Source organism: Podarcis pityusensis, assembly GCF_964106645.2.
Source record: "Podarcis pityusensis genome assembly, chromosome: 4".
NCBI classification, from domain to species: Eukaryota; Metazoa; Chordata; class Lepidosauria; order Squamata; family Lacertidae; genus Podarcis; species Podarcis pityusensis.
In genome coordinates, this window is record NC_138027.1 from 95,654,577 (window position 1) to 95,675,276 (window position 20,700).

A 20,700-nucleotide genomic window follows, 5' to 3' on the forward strand; every position below is an offset into this window, starting at 1 on the left:
TCTGCTCTGGCTCCTGAGGTGATGGAGGACTCGTTGCCTGCAGGTGCTCCACTCGCAGCCCCGTCAGGAGAAGCTGAGGCTGCCTCTGGGTCCGGTAACCCTTCAGCCTCTCCTGAGCTGCAGAGGCTCAGGGCAGAGAGGCGGAGGGAACTAAGTTCCCGCAGGAGGAGTGCTCGCCTCCAGGCCAGGAGAGGCGAGTCACCTGAGGATCGGGGCCACCCTATGCCCTAGGGCAGATAAAAGCCAGCCAGCCCCAGTCCCAGGTTGCAGGAGCAACATTGTTGGTAGCCCGTTCCTGCCTGCACCCTGTCCTGCTCTTCTGCCAGAGTTCCTGACCTCACCTGACTCCCTGCCTCGGACCCCGCTTCAGCTTTGATGGACAGCCTCCTTGACCTTGGACTGGACATGGACCTCACCACACGGTTAACCCTCGGGACCAGCACACAAGGAAAGAAGGCTTCAGATTGGGGGTGGGATGATGGTGAGTGATCAGAGGGAGAAGAGAGGCTGGGAGGAGAAGATGTTGGAAGCCGAAGAGGTAACAGGTTTTAGTGAGCAGGGAGAATCTGTGGCAGAGGGAAGTGCAGAAGCAGAAACAGGAGAGGAGGGAGGTCAAGAGGCAGAGATGAGTCAGGCTGGTGAAGAAGCCAGGGTGTCTCCCACTCCTGCTGCGAAAAGCTCCCCTCCTCCCTGGTCTCCCAGGACCAGGAGAGGCATGAAGTAGGCGCAAAGGCAGGCATGCAGGTGCAGTCTCAAATTGCTTGGGGGAAACCCTGGACAGGAGGAGACTTAGGCAGCTGGGGGAAGGCAGAGTCCTTCAGTTTCCACAACTGCCTCATAGTGACAAGACCTACCGAGAAGAGTGGCTGTGCCTTTCGAGGACTACAAAACATGAAGTTTGTCCACGGCAAGCCTCTTGGCAGGCCACAATACCAAGCTGCTGGGCCATGTTTGGATTAGCAGATCACAACAAGATAAAAGCCAAAATGTGTCTCCCCTCCTTACTTTTCCTCCTCGGGTCTTTTCTTTATCCAGCTGTTATCTTGTAACAGAGTCCTCTTCTTGTTGACCTCATTAATAACTTGTTGTCTACTCTTCATTGCAATGGAAGCATTCTTCGTATCTATTAGTGCACAGGCAAGAAAATTAGAAATTACATACCAAATGTAATTTTTGATCAAATATTTATTGTTCACTTTGCAAATTTCACTGATGTGTGCTATAGTTTCTAATAAAACATCTACCTTAAAATAGTAATTAAGAGGAGTGTGAGACTTGGAAAGTTCCCAGAGACACCTCAAAGCTGAAATCAGGGTGGTAGACTATTGCCTACATGTCACACAACTATTAACTATTTTGCTAGAAATACCTACAGTGCAACCCTGAACATTTCTACTGAGACACAAGCTCCATTGAGTTCAGTGAGATTTTCTACCAGGCAGGTTTGCATGGGATTAGAGCCTGATGCATGTGAAATCTCTTGCCACACTATACCAGGGTTCGCCCTAAGGATGAAGTCCTATAGGCTTAGCATGTTGATCAACATCATGATGTTATCTTTCCAATGCATAATTAAAAACAGCAACCAAATTTTCAGTAAACTAATTTTTTTCATTGTCTTCCTCCATAAATGCTTCCAAACAGGGCAGAATTCAATGTCAAGCCATGACAAATGTTATACTGTATCTGTGCAAGCATTTTGACTTGGCTAATGGGACTGTGGCCCTTTTCCTCCTGCTGCCCCCCCCCCCCTTGCACTGTTCTGGGGGCTCTGCCAGCCCTCCCTTAGGACCAACTGGGGGAGCATGGGGGAGAGGAAGAGGAAAGCCCCATGACACAAGTGGAAGTACTTGCACATGGCTTCCACTTATGGGGCCCATTAGGTGAATCCCATCCAAAGTTCCATACAACATAATACAAAAATAAGAATCAATATAAAACTTAAAAAAAAACACCCCTATAAACACATCCCATCCAATATAAGAGGCCAACATATCTAAAACTCTCCAAATTCATCTTATTATTTACTACAGGTCTACTCAAAAGTAAATCTCACTGAGTACAATGGGGCTTACTTCCAGTTAACTGTGTAGAGGGCTGCACTCAAAGTCTGTTCACACACTTGCCATATTCCTTGAAACCTCTCTGAGCTAGTTCCCCCGCCCCACCATAAGATTTTATTAAAGCTTTAATGAAAGCTTTAATGAAAGCTAAACCTCTCTGACTGAGTTGAAACATTTGCTTTCTTCCAGTTTGCAGCTCTGCACAAATGTACTGTTGTCAGCAAAAGCTCAATATTCAGTACATTTTATTGTATTTTATTGCTATGGCTAGTGGCTGATGCAAATAAAGATTCTTCTGCTTTTGCTTGATAGAACTTTTAAAAATGATTATATTGCATTTGTGAGGTGCTTCTGGCTGAATGGAAGATATTGACAGCACAATCTTAGGCATTTTTGCTCAAAAGGAAGCCCAGCTGTGTTCAGTGGGGCTTCTAGATTCCCTTGTAGAGGAGTGGCGGCAGCCATCTCAACTGATCTCAAGACCACTTTGAAACTCAAACTGGGACCTCATAGCATAACAAAAAAACACACACAAACAACAAGGGTTAATCAGCATGTAGTTAAATTTGAAGTACAGCTGACACAAAATGCAAAGGGCTGGAAGACATTTTGCCAATCTGTTGGTTTGACATTTTAAAAAGAGGGGGCTATGCTTTCCCCCCCAACCCCTTGACTAACTCAACAGAAGCAGAACAGAAAGAGTGATAGCACATTACCACTTTTGTTAGGGGCCGATTTTCCTACAGTGAAGGTTGTCATTTTGTTCAGAAGTGTTTTCTTTATGGTGAACTGAAAGAAAGTAAAAATAAGAGACATTAAGTATGGGGTGGTGGGAGGGTGGGAGGAGGCCCAATCTGGCAAAAGACATAAATGGCAGGCTAAAATAATGAGACCACAACTCTTCCTCAGCCTCACTTTCCAGATGCCAGCTTTCATATAACTGAACATAAGAAGAATCCTGATGGGTCAGACTATTTAGCCAAGTATCCTGTTCCCCACAATGGTCAATCGGCCAATAGCCCTTTCCTGTTGTTGCTCCAAGCAGCTGGTATTCAGTGGGATATTGTCTCTGATTCAAACCTGGAGTTACACATAGACATTTTGACTAGCCACAACCCAATACATCTCAAGCAAGGACCCAAGTCCTCACTTAAGCTGTCAGTTCACACAGGCCTCAAATACAAGAATATGAATGGGCTCTCTGCTTCTCTGAGATGTGGAAGAATAGGAGAGACTCCTTTTCACCAACATACAGAGCAGTCAGCTGCTGTAAGAGAGGTTTCGATATTGGCTTGCTGACATTTCTTCTTCAGACAGGAGGCAGGAACAGCTGTCCACCCTCCTCAGCAGCTTCTGTTGTCTTTTAAAGCTGGTATTCCTTATTTGCTCTGCTTTACACTAGTCAGCAGAGACCCTCTGCTGTCTGATTCCTGACCACACAACTAAACAAGCACTCAGGAGCTTCTATGCCTTATGCATGACCACTGCTAACTAAAAGTCTGGTGGCAATTTTTAGAAAGGGAAAGAAGGGAACGAGCGAAAGTATCAAATTAAATAAATAATGGTTGGCTTCAACTTCTCTCCAACTGACTGGGTACATGTAAGTTTTGGTACTAATGACAAAACCAAACCAGTTTTTTAGATACTATAAATGACTGTGCCATAGAACAAGGACAAAAACAGGAGAAGAGAGAATATATTCAACGTAATCGTTCACGTAATCGTGCTTGGATATAGTGACTGCAACATTATTAAATTTAAAATCAAGTGCTACTTTCCACTTGGGCAGATGAGGCTCATCAACCTGGGAAGGTAGTGTTAAGTTGTGGGTGAACATATCAGACGACACAGCGATTCTTCAAACAGCTCTTGTTTATTCACAGGCCAGAACAGAACTGGGCTGAAGGGTTCAGCCAGCCTGCTTATATAGCGTTCAACTACAAAGCAACAGTAACAACTTTCTGTAACTATCCAATCACTGAACGTCACTTTCAATTCCTTATTTGCATATGTGGACTTGAATGAAAACTATCTACAGTATCCCCCTGCTGGCCCAGGGTGAGAACTTCAGCACATAACAGGTAGCCCACCTAGGAGAAGGCAAACTCTGATCCTAAACCTCTACAGTGGTACCTTGGTTTATGAACTTAACCCGTTCTGGAAGTCCGTTCTTAAACCAAAGCGTTCTTAAACCAAGGTGTGCTTTCCCATAGCAGCGGGGGGACTCAATTTACAAATGGAACACACTCAATAGGAAGCGGAACATGTTCTGCTTCAAAGACAAAGTTCACAAACCAAAACACCTACTTCTGGGTTTGCAGCGTTCTTAATCCAAGTTGTTCATAAACTAAGCTGTTCTCAAACCAAGGTACCACTGTACTGCCTTGCAGGACATATTCGGTAGAAGAAACAGCTAAGGGGCAAACCCTACACAAATCTGGAGTGGAGTCCCTAAGATGGTTGGATAGTGCCAAGTCCTCCACAGGAAACAAAGCAAATGCCAGTACACTGATCAGAAGCTGCCGCACAACACCATGTTTTAAGTTCAATTCCTAGGGTGTTCTGCAGCAAGAGAAAGGGGCACGAGAGATAGACTCTTCCACCAGTTCCAGCCAAGTGATTCTAGTTGATTCTTTTTTCAAAAGAAAGGATAAAGTTTAAATTGTTTGCTATCACGAGTATTCGGGACGTGGGTGGCGCTGTGGGTTAAACCACAGAACCTAGGACTTGCTGATCAAAAGATCAGCGGTTTGAATCCCCGCGACGGGGTGAGCTCTCGTTGCTCGGTCCCTGCTCCTGCCAACCTAGCAGTTCAAAAGCACAACAAAGTGCAAGTAGATGAATGGGTACTGCTCCGGCGGGAAGGTAAAAGGCGTTTCCGTGAGCTGCTCTAGTTCGCCAGAAGCGGCTTAGTCATGCTGGCCACATGACGAGGGAGCTGTATGCCGGCTCCCTCGGCCAATAAAGCGAGATGAGCACCACAACCCCAGAGTCGGCCACAACTGGACCTAATGGTCAGAGGTCTCTTTACCTTTGCCTTCTATCACGAGTATTGTAACAACAGAGGCATTGAACAACAGGCCTGAACAATTGTGACTCGTCAAGCTGACTGCAGATCATCAACCTATGGGAGAACAATACATCTTTTTTTTTTAATGCTTGCTGGAGAATGTGACACCAAGGCTATTTCTGCGCATCCAGCAGCGCACCCAGGTCAGTAGGTAGCAACTGGCTTGGTGGATCACAGATTCTTCAGGCCCTTTCATAAATGACTGAAAACAGTATCAGACTGAGGCCAAAAACCTTGGTCCTGCCACACCTATTAATTCACACCTGTCTGCATAAGCTTCAGAATTCTACTTGTTGATCATGAAAATGTTAGCAACACCCTTGCCCTTTCAATTTATGTCAAATTCATTGGCAAAGTGTAACAGGCAGAACATATGACGGGAAGTTTTCTTCTCACCCAACAACAACAAAAATGTTCAAGCCTTCTGTAAGAAATTGTTTTGAAATGCTCACTGGGCATTAAGCCAACATGGAGTATTTCCTAGTAACCACTCTTTTTATACTATCAGATAAGCTTTGCTGGGGACAGGGTGGGGATAGTTGATTTTTGCTTCGGGTTTATGTTGTTTCGGTAGCTACTGCCATTCCAAAGGCTATACCAAAGTGTGCTTGATCAATTTAAAAGCTGAATGCTCATTGTGGCTGCTTTTTATTTTTTCCATGCTATCTGAATTAGAGGAATTTTGTTTTTATAAGCATTCGACCCTGGCAAAGCTTTCATTGCAAGACTCCACCTTCACAGACTGTTGACACTCTTTGGTATGCCAACATATAAATTAAAGGCTCCATGTTGCAAATTTGGATTTCATTTTGCATTTGCATTTCACTTTTGGTGTTTAGCCAAAATCTTCCAGATTTGTTAATGCTGACATGCCTGTGCTGCTGTTTAATATTTTGTTCCTGGGGAGCCAGTCCTTTAAAAATGATCAATCTGTGCTGCTTTTAAATGTTTGCAGTGTGGTATTGCTGTGGTACACTACCCTGATATTTTATGAAGTCTCATTATGTAAATACTTTTCTAAAGGAAGGAAGGAAGGACATTCTTGTCAGCTTTATAAACCTCCCAAAGCTATATCAAGTGTGTGAAGAGGCAAACAAGCAGCTCCCACAACCCCAAATTCCCTCCCAAGTTATGGCTTTGCTTGCTCTGGGACACAGTGCAAGCATTTTACTCACTTTTGCCCTGTTTTCAAACCTTTCTAGTATACAGGACATCTTAAATGAGGCATGCTCCCAATTTCAGTTTTCTAGCCAGCATAGAAGACATTTGGTATATAATTCCCATTGACTTGTTTGGGTGTTTTAAAACAAATGGGGGGGTGAGGGAAGCAAAAATAATGACACCCCCCCTCCGATTGTTTTGATAATTTTAGTGACTAAAGTTGAAACACACAAAAAAAACCATTTCCTTCTTACTTGTTCTTATTTTAATTTTCCCAAAGGAGACCCAACTAATATTTTTTTCAGCATGCAGCTTGAAAATGCTGTAGTTACAGCCCCTCGGGCCAATATTCCTCTGAGCTCTAGCTCACGGTGGGATGATCTGAGATGAAACAATCTATATCTGCCAGATGTCTTGGGATGTTGAATTTGCATTGCAATTTCAAAAAAAAAAAAAAAAAAAAAAAAAAAAGCCTCTGGGAAGGCTGGGGGAACAGTACAAATTGTGACTGCTGCCTTGTGACCTGGCCTTGTGACCTAAAAGGGCAATAAAGTAAATGGATGGAAGGTCTGGATTTCATATGCTGATTTGAATTTTTAGACCCCTAGAAGCAACAATTGAAAAAGTAACTTGGAGCACATAATGGAGTGTGAAACAAAAAGGCTGAAATAGAAGGGGTTAAGCGCCTCCCCTGCCCCACCTGCTTTCCCACCACTGGGGTCTCCTTTTTCACATGTACTATGCAATTTAAACATTTGGCTATAAGAAGTCAGTAAAGTAATTTGATCTGGTGGCAAAATCCATCCGTTCTTTATCACAGACCAAAAGAAACTGGCACAGATCTACCGTATTTTTCACTCTATAAGACGCACCAGACCACAAGACGCACCTAGTTTTTGGAGGAGGAAAACAAGAAAAAAAATATTCTGAATCTCAGAAGCCAGAACAGCAAGAGGGATTGCTGTGCAGGGAAAGCAGCAATCCCTCTTGCTGTTCTGGCTTCTGGGATAGATGTGCAGCCTGCATTCGCTCCATAAGACGCACACACATTTCCCCTTACTTTTTAGGAGGGGAAAAGTGAGGCTTATAGAGCAAAAAATATGGTATTTGATAATACTGCCAGTTGTCTGGCTAACTAAATATAGGCTTTGATTTCACTGCAATAGATCTTGATTTGTTTTATCCACATTTGATAACTGTTATTTATGAGGCTATGGTCTGCTGCTTAGACATCACATGGTTTAGCTCATTGCTCTCTGTAAGATTAAGCACCCAAGTTCATTTATCCCTTTCTCTTCATCCCAAGCTGAGAGATCTTCTGCAGATGTGTTGTCTGATCGATCTACTGTATGTATACCAGTGACTACCGATTATTTGGCCACTACTTCACTTGTTTGTTGTACGCTGGTGAGTCATAGTTTCAGCATGCACCAGGGTACTCACAATATGACAGCTCCGCGACAGGCACCCTTTTATCCGGCTGACAAACAAACATGAACCCAAAATAGCAAACAATCTTGGGTGGACTCCCATCTCCAAGTCATCGTGATGTGAATAAGCTTACAATACCAGTCCTCAACAGCTGAAAAAATGATGAAGGGCAGCTGCATTTTTGTGTTGCTGTCATGGGGTGTGTATGTTTTAATCCACGCATGCTTACTTTTAGTTTTGATAACTCCATCCTGTTTGGGCAAGGGAGTGTGGTAATTGGGCGTGGTGATTACTAAAGGAATGATGGCTTTGGGGGGAGGGAAATGAGCTGGCGTCAAGGAGGGATGCAAAAGGTATTTCACATGTGAGGAGCGCAAGTCTGGCTCCAAAACTGGTACGGATTCACAAGGAAAAGGCACGCAGGTGAAATAAGGACCCCGGCGAAGCTATGTTTACCATGCAGATGCTCCTGGAAATGGCCTCTGTGTAATAACTAATCTGTAGTCTGGCATGAAAATTTAATAGGGTGACCACTTAAGCATAGGGATGTGGGTGGCGCTGTGGGTTAAACCACAGAGCCTAGAACTTGCTGATCAGAAGGTTGGTGGTTCGAATCCCTGCGACGGGGTGAGCTCCCGTTGCTCAGTCCCTGCTCCTGCCAACCTAGCAGTTCAAAAGCACGTCAAAGTGCAAGTAGATCAATAGGTACCGCTCCGGTGGGAAGGTAAATGGCATTTCCATGCACTGCTCTGGTTCGCCAGAAGCGGCTTAGTCCTGCTGGCCACATGACCCGGAAGCTGTACGCCGGCTCCCCTGGCCAATAAAGCGAGATGAGCGCCGCAGCCCCAGAGTCGGCCACAACTGGACCTAATGGTCAGGGGTCCCTTTACCTTTACCTTTACTTAAGCATAATAATAAAAAAGGGAAATGCATCACCTAAAAAAGGAGGGCAAATGAGGATTTGCATAACATTTGCGCATAAGAACTTAAGAAGCACCTCTTGGATCCGGCCAATGACCCATCTAGTCCAGTAACCTGATCTCAGTGACTGACCACATAAACATCAGACATGCTAGCTTGTACGTATTAGCAAACTTAGACATAATTCCTGTAATTTTTAAAAGAAATACTGTCTTGTCGCATCCACAGCTCAGTGTTAGCTGCACCCACACTGTACATTTTAAGCAGTCTTATACCAGTTTGCTGGTTATATCTTTTCCCCAAAGAAACTGTAATCCTTTAAGGGTGCTGAGAGCTGCTAGGAGACCCCTTGCACAAAACCAGAAAACTTCAAAGGTGTGTGCTGAGAGTTCACAATTGCCTGAGACTGTGTATTATTTTGTTTCACACTTCCGGGGTGGAGAACTTTTGGTTATTTATCTGAATGCATGCCCTGTTGGTCTTAATCAGCATAATATAATCAACAAATTAGAAGGTGGGAACAATCACAATAGGGAATTCCTATGCGTATTAATGGACAACATCAAAGTTGCTCTTCATATACAAATTCAAATGCATTCAGGGGTGGAGTACTCTGGTCTAATTTGAATGAGGGGAAATGGTTCAACAGCTAAATAATGCTCAAATGTGGAGAAGATATTAATATTGTATAAGTACTGTAGTTCCTATTCAAGCTCAAGTGTGCCTCAGATTGTTTTTTGCTGCTCCTACAACACACCCCTGTCCTTATGCCCTTGTTCCTGTGTGATTAGACTGAGGAAGGGCCCAACTCTGGCCCTTCACAGCTCCAGACAGGACTTCTCCTTTTAACCAACAAGGTTTTCACTATCCCCAAGTTCCAGCTGCTGTCCAGCTACCATACATGATGGACCATATTGTACCAAGTTGATTTCCCAAAGTGTACCTCAGCTGTCTATGTGAACTAAATAACTGGGGAAGGAGAGGCAGGCGTGTGAACAGTTGCTAATGCTGGGTTGTAAACTTCGTGCTCCTTGTTCTTTATCGCAGGTCTACAAACAATCTCACCCTGGCCTAATTCTCCCATCTCTATTTTACCTATTATCCTGTGACTCCACAAGATTTAATTTCTCGCTTTGCCCCAGGCTCCAGAATCCACACCTTAACAAATTAAGGATAGTTTCCTGTAGCACTGAGAAAAGAACTTTTGTTTCAAAATTGCGGTGGATGACAAAATCACCACACACACAAAATAGGGGTCAATTGCAGGGGGCAACATTAAAAAAACAAACAAAAAAAGAGGTTTGCTATAGAGTAGACAATTAGCAACATTAGAGCTGCCTTTATTTTATCCCTGCTGAAACTTGTAGAGATTCTAAGTTCTCAGTATTAAAAATAAAAAATCATTGCTACTGTCCCACAATAAGTCAGCTCAGCCCAGATCTGTTGTGAGGAAAAAATACTGTCAAAATCCTTGGTCCCTTTGGTTCCCTCAGGCACAAGTCTCCTGCTTCTATCAGCTCCCAGCTCGTCCCTTCTGCTGACTGCTCCTCAGTGTCCCACCACCAGGCTCTGGGCTGTAAGGTGAAGTCTTCAGAGCCCTCCCTGGTGGGGACTCTTGGGAGGCAGCCTTCCATCACTCTTCTTCATCGAGCCAGTCCCTGACATGCTTCACACGAGCCAGGAGAAAGAGAAGAGCCCAGTTACGGACCACCAGAGCTAGAACAAGCTTCGCAGTGATGCTCTAGGTGCTGCCCTCTGTGAGAAAGAGAACAAATGGCTTGTGGGTGAATGGTTGCACTTGGCTGCATGGCTGCATGTGTGTGGCATTTGTGTAAATGGATGAGAGAGGACAAGAGACTGCGTGGATGAATGGGAATAATGCTGGTGTCGAGTGTATGTGGATGGATGGATGGATGGATGGATAGATGGATAGATGGATAGATGGATAGATGGATGGATGGGAGATGTTAGTGTGGAAGAAAGTGAAAGAATGAATGAATGAATGAAGAAGAAGAAGAAGAAGAAGAAGAAGAAGAAGAAGAGGGGAGAGAGAAAGGGGTTGCGCCCTCAAGGGAATTCACCCATTAACTTCAAAAAGATTACTCACCCCTGCTCTAATGCCTACCCTCCAACATTTCTCCAATGAAAATAGGGGTGTCCTATTCCATAATAATAATAATTGGGTGGCTCCCAACATATAACAAAACTTTTAAAAAATTAAACATTTTAAACTTCCTTATACAGGGCTGCCTTCAAATGGCTCAGGGGTCAGATAACTTCATACCCTCCAACATTTCTCCAATGAAAATAGGGATGTCCTAAGGAAAAGCATGACATTCTGCGATCAAATCAGAAACTGGTGCATTTTCTGTAAATTTGGGACTGTCCCTGGAAAGCAGGGATACTTGGAGGGTTGCTAATGCAGTTTTTAGGATAGAACGCTGGAAGTAAAATTAAGTTTTTAAAGTATACAGAATGTCAAAGCTTTTGTAAAACAGATTTAAAACAGGTGAAAGTCACTGGCAGCAGGATCCCCTAAGCAAGCATGATCTGATCCTTTTACATAGAGGAAATCATAATAATAGCCATTCTAACTACTGGTGCTTTAAGAAGGGCATCTTCACACTTTCAACTGCTGAGGCAATCATCTAAGCCACGTCAATGCTTCATGCAGCAAACAATATGTAATACACTGACGTGTGCACATCTTTAGATAACCAGCAATAAAGATCTGGTCAAAAGCAACTAGGCAGTGGCACCAAGTCTATGGGGAGCACTTAAATCGGGTTTATCCATTACTGTAAATGTGTGCAGCTTGCAATGCAGCAGATGGAAGAATCAACCACAGAAAGGTTTACACAACTTCAGGAGCTCCAGTTTGCCAGCAGCCGTGTTCTGTAGTAGCTTAATGAGCATAGTAGTTAATACTATGGGAGCCGAAATACTATTTATGCAGAACAGTTAAGTACAGTGGTACTTCGCAAGACGAATGCCTCGCAAGACGAAAAACTCGCAAGACGAAAGAGTTTTTCGTTTTTTGAGTTGCTTCGCAAGACGAATTTCCCTATGGGCTTGCTTCGCAAGATGAAAACGTCTTGCAAGTTTGTTTCCTTTTGGATTTTCAATGCATTCCTATGGGAAACCGTGCTTCGCAAGACGAAAAATTCGCAAGACAAAAAAACTCGCAGAACGAATTAATTTCGTCTTGCGAGGCACCACTGTAGAAAAAACAGAAACAAAACCTTCTCACCAAAAAGCTTCTCAGCATAACCATAAATACAGTTAGGGTCTCCTTTGCATTGGTGTGTTAAAAGCTGAATTCAGCTCATCATGGTGGTGGGCAAATAGTCATGAAACTAAATAACCATCTGCTGTATCTCTGGACTTCCTTCCTCAAGCCGACTGTTGTACTAGATAGTCTACAAAAGAAGCCTCCAACTCTATGGTTAAATGAATCTGGGCCACCTACAGTAATCAGAGGCAAGTGTAGTGACAGGTTGTAGTGACTCTGAGAACAGGTCTTCAGGGCACACAGTTAATTAGATTAGGCCAAAATGGCAGTTAACTACATGCATGTTTTAGAGACCAAACTGATCATCAGGCTTCAATCTCATCTCACAAGTTTCACACCCTAAATAGCATTTTTGCACGCAGACATGTATTCTGTTTTGCACATAAGGAATGACGTATTTAGTAAAATATGATCATCATTATCTCAGTCATGGGAGATTACAAATACAAAAGAGAAGGTTTAACGACCCAGTACAAAAGTGTAATGCTGAAATCACTTGTCTATTCATAGCAAAGCAAGCTTCTGGAACTGGTTTTACAGGATTTGGGTGGAGAGGATTCTGCCTTGAAAGAAATTAATCTTTAAAATTGTACATAGCCTGAAATCAGCTAGTTAAAGATGACAAAATTTTGATTTGTGTGAATTTGTTTTCCTTCAAACACTCCTGTGCTTCAAATGTAAATTGTTTCTGCACGGTGGAACATTTTGTACAACTTGAAACTTATTTCTTTGTTATTTTGAACAAAACAAAGCAAAACACCTTCCTTCAAAGATCTGCTACATACTTGCAATAAAGCAGAACTTTTAATCCCTGCCATCCACCCAATTTATTTCATACTTTGTTTTTGAAGACATGTCTGATTTCTATGTTCCTTCCTATGAAAGGAATGTACTGGTACATTTCCACCACAATGCACATAAGATTAACATGCGTAAAATGCTACTCCTTCCACCATCTTCCACGTGTAAAAATAGATAAAAAGATTAAGCTGTTTTCCTTCCAGGGTGAGTGCACACTAGAGTTATCATTTAAGCAAACAACTACAAATTAGAGAATCGTTTGAACAAGCAAGTTTTCAAAACTCTAAAGCGATTTTGACACCCCAGCTTTTGTGTAGCCTTCAGAGGTTCCATCAGATTATACAGAGGTCTATGAAGCAGGAATGTGGTAAAAGAATAATAAAACCAGTCCTCAAAACTGAAGTTGGCTGCTGTAAGTCCAAACTCACTAGAAGAGTTTGGCCTGTAGCAATTCCCAGTATATATTAAAATCCATGCTTACCTCTTCAAACCATGAATGAAAAGGTCCAGAACCCGGCACCCAGTGGTCTCTGTTACGCAGTTCAGTTTACAGAAGAGCAGGATCGTCCTCCATCTGAGAGTCTTAACAGCTTGGAGGCTTCTCTACCAGAGGCTGACTCATTCAGGGAGGAGAAAGGAGGTGCAGAAGAGGGAGTTCACCTTGCACAAATACCAGTTCAGTTAAAATCCACAGGCATATTTTTGTACTCTAGTCTCTGCTAAATTCTCTCCTGTGATGCAGAGACAGATCGCAACAGACAGCAAAAAACATACAGGTTGCTAACGATAACAATACATTTTTGTTACAAGGTGCCTAATCCCATAAAAAACAACAAGCCAGTTGTCACTGTGCAATAGACCTATCACTTTAGTTGGAAGTTGAATGTATATACGGTATTTTTTTAAAAAACAAAAAACCCTGCCAAGCATGTGAGGAATCTTCAGGGCAGTAACCTGAGAAATTTACACACTGCAGTCCTATGTCTACTGGCTGAAGAATTTCAGTCGTTTTGCTGAAGCCTTCTTAGAAGCTGGTGTTGTAGGAACTCCAGAAGAAAACTTGCTCTGCTCTGGAAAATCAGGTTTAGCTATTAAGCAATCTGAAGTATAACCAAATAAAAGGGCTACAATTGCTGTTTGTATGGAAACAGATACTTTTATTTATGCACTTACTCTCTAAGGATGTAATTCTAATTCATGAAGAAGGTGGACACCCCACAGAGGATGTGAGGCAACCAACATACAGTGGTGCCTCGCAAGACGAAATTAATCCGTTCCGCGAGTCTCTTCATCTAGCGGTTTTTTCGTCTTGCGAAGCAACCCTATTAGCGGCTTAGCGGATTAGCGCTATTAGCGGTTTAGCGGCTATTAAAGGCTGAGCGGCTTAGTGGCTTAGCGGCTAAAAGGCTATTAGCGGCTTAGCGGCTTAGAAAAAGGGGGGGAAAGCGGAAAAAATCTCAAGACTCGCAAGACATTTTCGTCTTGCGAAGCAAGCCCATAGGGAAATTTGTCCTGCGAAGCGCATCGAAAAACGGAAAACCCTTTCGTCTAGCGGGTTTTTCGTCTTGCGAGGCATTTGTCTTGCGGGGCACCACTGTATGATGTCAGATTATGCGCTATCATTCAGCATTAAACACCCATGCCAAGAGGTGAGCCAAACAAATATATAGCAAAATAATGATTCTGGAGCCTGCTGTGAGGTACAGTCATACCTCGGGTTACAGGCACTTCAGGTTGCGTTTTTTCAGGTTATGGACTGCCAAAACCCAGAAGTACCAGAACGGGTTACTTCCAGGTTTCGGCAGTCATGCGCACGCAGAAGTGCTAAATCGCGCTTTGCACATAAGTGCCGAATTGCAACCTGCGCATGCGCAGACGCGCCACTGCGGGTTGCGAACGCTGCGGGTTGCGAACATGCACCCCACACAGATCATTTTCACAAGCCGAGCGTCCTCTGTATTTAATGTTGCATATATCTCTTTTGATTAAAATAAATCCTCAAAGTTAATTCCTGATTTTTTAATTGTTTTCTGTTAACCTAACATAAGTAAGGGGTTACAGTGAGGGGGGAAAGTATTTGAACCCCTGCTAAATTTGCCCGTTTGCCCTCTGACGAAGAAATGACCAGTCCATTATTTTAATGGTAGGTTTATTGTAGCTGTGAGAGACAGAATAACAACAGGAAAAACCCCTGCTTACTTTTTTCTGCCATGACTGTTCTCAAAACAATTACTTCAGTTCAACCAACTTCAAGGTCAGAGCTACCAACTCCTATCTCTTTCCCTCTGGAGAGCTCGGTACTGGAAAATTTCACTTCCAAGCCCACCAGCTATGTCTCACTAACTCCCAAAATTTATAGAGTTTATACACAAAACAATTCAAAAATTATATATGCACATGGTTAGAAATATCTCACCCAGGAAAGAAGCAAGGAAAAAGGAAAAAAAAGAAAAAGAAGAAGGAATTTGACTGTTAAATAGCTTTAGCATCTAACTCTCCTTCTGCATTGGAGACCTGTTCTGGCATCTACAAATAATAGTGGCTATCACTGTTTTGGTGGTAACGCGGGTGACGCTGTGGGTTAAACCACAGAGCCTAGGGCTTGCCGATCAGAACGTTGGCTGTTCGAATCCCCGCGATGGGGTGAGCTCCCGTTGCTCTGTCCCTGCTCCTGCCAACCTAGCAGTTCAAAAGCACGTCAAAGTGCAAGTAGATCAATAGGTACCACTCCGGCAGGAAGGTAAACACTGTTTCCGTGCGCTGCTCTGGTTCGCCAGAAGCAACTAAGTCATGCTGGCCACATGACCCGGAAGCTGTATGCCGGCTCCCTCGGCCAATAAAGCGAGATGAGCGCCGCAACCCCAGAGTCGGTCACAACTGGACCTAATGGTCAGGGGTCCCTTTACCTTTACCTTATCTCTGTTTTGGTAGCCTTAGTATATGTTGTAACTAAGTTGTGGCATGAGGTGCTGAATATAGCAAAATGAATCAGAAATTCTAGGCGATCTACTGCAAATCAGTCTGAGATCTACCAATCAGTAGATCCAAATCCAAGTCCAACCAGGGGGCATTGGATAAAATGGACTTCAATATGAGAAATATTTGTTTTTACCCATGAAACTCAAAGTTGGGCAAGCCACATTGGCAACATAACCTACTTCACAAGGTGGTTATAAGCAGGTTTAATTGGGGGGGGGGGATTACGCTATGCTGCCCTTTGGAGGAATAGCAGGATACAAAAGTGATTGATACACACTCTCTGAGCCTATTCCTGGAAGGGAGGCTGCAAGCTATTAATAGAACTGCAAATGCAAGAGTGAATTATATGAACCTAGAACGTGTATATCTTGTTCCCAAGGCTTTGTGCTTATCTTGAGGAGAAATTTGCTCGTCTTTAAGTTTCAGGTACACAGCAACAGCATGAACTGAGCCACACCTTAATCCATACAAGAGAGAACACTGCAAGAGTGGTCACAGGTTGGCAAACACATACTTCAGATGCCAAGAGAGCCTTCAGTGACAGCGAAAAGGCTCCTGGCGATACATTTTATTCCCACAAGTCTCAGCAAAGTTCACATGCCGAAGGCAGAAGGAAAATTAATGAGATTGGCTGGAAATGCTATGAATACTCACGGCACCCTAAACATCAGCCTATTCACTGCAATTTTACAGTGGCTCTTGTTTCAGACACTGTTGGACTTAGTAGGGGCTGAGATGGTAGGAGTCTTTGGGTCCATATAGGAATTAGGGTCTCTCTTCAGGGGTACAGTAGCAAAGGTGGTGCCTAGGAACATTGACCTTACAGAATGCCACCGCCTTTGCTTTCCAAAGAGTAAAAAGGACAAACCAGCTAGACATTTATGCATTTGCTGACATTTGTGTCTTCACTCAGAACACAAAGGTTAAATGAGTAAGCGTGACTATACTTCCCAAACATATGTTTATGTATTTTATAGTGCACAGTGTTGTCATGGACAATTAGTAACTGGGATTAATTAACAAGTACCACTGCACAATTTTTGCCAAAAGGCATATAATGACAACCAGCATGTCTTCTGAAAGGAGGAGTTTACTTCAGGAGTGAATCAGGATTCCTAAGCTAAGTTGGCCCATATCCTTAGTTTGCATTGGTGCTTACCATCACACAGGCAAACACAAGCACATCCCAGTAGAAAAGCATATATTACAAAACAAAACAAACAAAAATATGCAGGCAACCAGTCTACATAAACAGTAGATCATGTGTTACAACGGTTTCCGCTCTACACCAGTTTAGACTGCAGATGGGGTAAGCCACATGAATTAATTGTTCACACCACACACAAAAATTCAGTTCCTTTTCACTGAAGACCAGCATGCTGGACTGGAAATAGCATGATGTCTAACTGTTTATGGACATGTAGATTTTTACATGGGATAGCATTCTATAATGCAATTCCTTATCTAAAATTTTGAAGTGGAACAGTCCAGGAACCATTTTACCAAGTGACATGATGTCTGTGAAAATATGCCTGTTAGGTTGATTTTAAGGTGGGGGGGAGGCTATGTTGCAATCAGTCAAAATCCATATTGTGTATATCTATATATGTGCTTCAAATTAGCACTTTATTTATTGTTTTTTCTTCTGTTACAGGTAAATCAAAGTTCTATACATGTCTAATAGCAGCGCAATAAGTGCTACTGAGATCAACAAAACTTACTTCCAGGCTGAAGCCCACAGTATCTGAAGTATTTTATTTCTACTGAATCTTTTTTTATCATGGCTATAGCTCTCCCTGGGATGATACTGCAGATACTACAGAGCCAGCTGTTGATCTGCAGCCTTTAACCAGCCTGTGTATTGGCTTAATTCCTTGAGGGAAGAGACTTGAAAAAACACTGATAGATTATCCAGAGCAGGGATAAGGAAGAAATTTGATTCAGTTTGTATTTAAAGGCAAATCTTATCAGGTCTATGTTTTCCCAAACAGTATGAGAACCAAAAAGACCAATAAGAGCTATACTTTGAAATGTGGCACTTATCTGAATTTTGTGATGCAGTTCTCCAAAATGCACATATTAGGGGAAAGTGTGCATAAAATTAATATGTTAGGTCTAATTGTTCCAGGTCAGTTAGCAACCCGGAAGTTTTTAGATGGGTAAGAGAAGTGTACCACTTCATCTGCACTGGCCTCTGCAGTATGGTTGGCTTCTCTGTAGTTCTCTCTTTAGTAAAAGAATAACCAGATTTAGGGTGGTGCAAGTGGTTCCCCTGCACAGGGCACGGAGCCGAGGGATGTAAAATTGAGAAGATCCAATATGGAGAAGATCCATATGAGGGCACCAAATCTTGGCCTTGCACAGGGTGCCATATTGCAAAAGATTACCAAAGTCTGTCCCTGGTCAAACCTACTTGGTGGCAGCACACAGATTGCATTCCTGCCTGACTTTCTTCAGGTCACCAGTGCAAGGATGCTGGGCAAATGTCCTGAAATTGCCTTGAAATGGAGCAGAACCACATATACGTTCTCAATGGACTATAACCTGCCAACCTTCATAGAGCGCATGGGGAGTGAACAAGTCTGGGCAATCATCCCAGGTTGTTGTAGAGTTCTCCACACTCCGTAGGCATCTTTCCATATATACGTTTATACATAAACTACAAAGATGGGTCTAGGTCAAAGCCCTCTTCACAGGTTAGCCTCCATACATAGGCTAGATATGGGGTGGGTGTCAGAGCAAGACTGTGCCACATGGCCTAATGGTTCTGCTCATGCACCACTGTCCCTGCCCAATAAGTCCCACAGGTTGTTCCAAATGTCTGAAAAGAAAGCCCACACACGTTCAGCTGAACACAAGAGGCTTCCATGCAAACAGGCACATTGCACAATAAGGGTTCCAGCTCCGACACTGTGCATTCAGTCTCCCTGCAGAACCTCACTTGCAAAGAGAGCTCTTGTCTTGGTCCAGCCTGAAGGAGGTATTGGCCATATGAAAAGATATTTAACCTTCATTTTTTAAGTAAGAAAACCCCAAAGTTCTTAATCTTCACTGGAAAGTGCTTAGATTGGAAGATGAGAAAAATCTCAGCCGGTGAACTGTAATGAAACCTAAATAACATGACTGACTTGGGTGTGTATTTAAATTACTGACAACATGTTGCATGACAAATTACCAAGTTGGGTTTTACTTGATTTGCAACTTGCTTTCAGTGTGTGTGGTTCTCAGGGAGCGGCAAATACAGGGCAGGGTAAAACAGGTTCAATAACATTTCGTCGTCAAGCTTGAAGCACAGCATTTAATTCATTCTCTTCTACTCCCAGCATACAAAATAAACGATGGATGCCAATGAAATAGGCTGGGTCTTATCCACACTGGTGTTTTGTCCTGGAGTGAGCCACCACTTTATACAGCACTACTAACAGCAAACAAGTGTTCAAAGCTACTGTCTTCATTTGTTAATCTTGCCCCTCTTGAAATGTTTCCTGTTCTGTGGAGGTTAGTGCACCATACTGGATTGTTTTAGAAATCAGCGATGTTAGATTTTGCTTGGATTCTCCCCTGAAGAATGGACAGCTGGGGTGTGTTATTGTTGTTGTTAAGATAAAAAAGCAGTCATAAATCTACATTCCCTTCAAGAAAACTAATCACCTGTTGCGTAGGGAAAAATCCACTTTTTTGTCATCATTCTTTACTGGAGAAATAATGAGCACTTTTCAAATGCTTAAATTATGTGTTTTTTTGGCCAGAATTAGTTTTACCAAAGGCTGCTTACCAAAGCCAGGACTAGCAGCAGGGATACGTTAATTATAATGTTCAGTAAGGTGTAGAGAAGAGGAACAATTCAGCCAAACATGAACTCACGCAATTATGGGAGGACAACTTTGCTTGAAAGATGCATGTTCTCTTTGCTGTATGTGTACCTATTCTGTTCCCTGTACAAAACACTTGAAATTCCTCACAGCTCAAGATGCAATTACCTTTCTGCAACTCACGCCTATAACACACTGAAGCAGACTCCCGTGTTTCTATCCCAAGCCAGGTGTGTTGAAAATTTTCTAGTTGGGTCAGAGAATTTCCTTGACAAAAACATAATTCCTAATGGATTGAGAAAAGGGGCAAAATGTCCTCACTGCTGGACAAATCATTGGAACTACGTATGGACTTGTTTTTGGACAAAGACCAAACACATAAATAAAAATGGTACGTAGGCTCAGATTGGTGTACACAGAACCACAGGCGCAAAAGATGTACAAATACATGGCTAAGCACAAGCTAAGATGTTGTTCGAACAAGTGGCACGCCCCTTTCACCTTCCTTTGGAAGGACAAAGCAGGCACAGCATCCATGTGGCAAGCAGCCAGAGAGTCCCAGAATTGGGCAAGCAATCGGGTTGAACCTTCAAGTTTTGTTTGTGCTGGCAGATGCTTCTATGTCATTGGAGTCGGATTTCCTGAACCACTGTCCCCGTCTCCAGACTCAGACCCTTCCCAGGGTCCCACGCTCATCTTCCCCTGTTCCCACTAAGACCTTCTCCTGAACCACCCAGCTCCAATTCCAAGCTCCTCCCTTTCCTTTCCTTCTCCAGATCCAACCTCCCGTTCCATGGCCCCTCCACATGGCTCATGACACAAAATGGACGTTGAAGGGAGAGTTCTGTTGTGCTCAGGTCCTGCTTCCAGGTTTTCCATATGCATCTGGTTGGCCACTGTGAGAACAAGATGCTGGACTAGATGGGCCATTGGCCTGATCTTCTTAAGCTTTTCTTATTTTTTTTTCTTGTTTTGTTTTTTGCTTATCAGATTTCCCCCATAAAGTGTAAACCTGGATTAAAATGCAGGTTGGTATTTTGATGGCAATGATATTGTGTGAGCACTGCAAAACTGATAAGTATGAGGAGCAACTATTGGGACGCGGGTGGCACTGTGGGTTAAACCACAGAGCCTAGGACTTGCCGATCATAAAGGTCGGCGGTTCGAATC

The 20,700-nt window shown here is 43.1% G+C and overlaps 1 protein-coding gene across 5 annotated transcripts in view; it reads right to left on the reverse strand.

Moving 5' to 3' along the window:
• The window catches only part of SCEL (sciellin), a 56,859-nt gene extending 43,446 nt beyond the window's left edge, over positions 1-13,413 (reverse strand). For 2 of the 5 annotated variants that reach the window (XM_081003137.1, XM_081003139.1), the window contains exons 1-3: positions 13,221-13,411; positions 2,780-2,852; positions 1,006-1,123 (exon numbers count right to left, since the gene is read on the reverse strand). In XM_081003137.1, the coding sequence (XP_080859263.1) occupies positions 1,006-1,123; positions 2,780-2,822 (161 nt within the window). In that variant the 5' untranslated portion in view covers positions 2,823-2,852; positions 13,221-13,411. Of the gene's footprint in view, positions 1-1,005; positions 1,124-2,779; positions 2,853-13,220 lie in introns of all 5 variants that reach the window. The other 3 variants (XM_081003136.1, XM_081003138.1, XM_081003135.1) reach the window with 3 other exon arrangements.
• Positions 13,414-20,700: the final 7,287 nt, after the last annotated feature.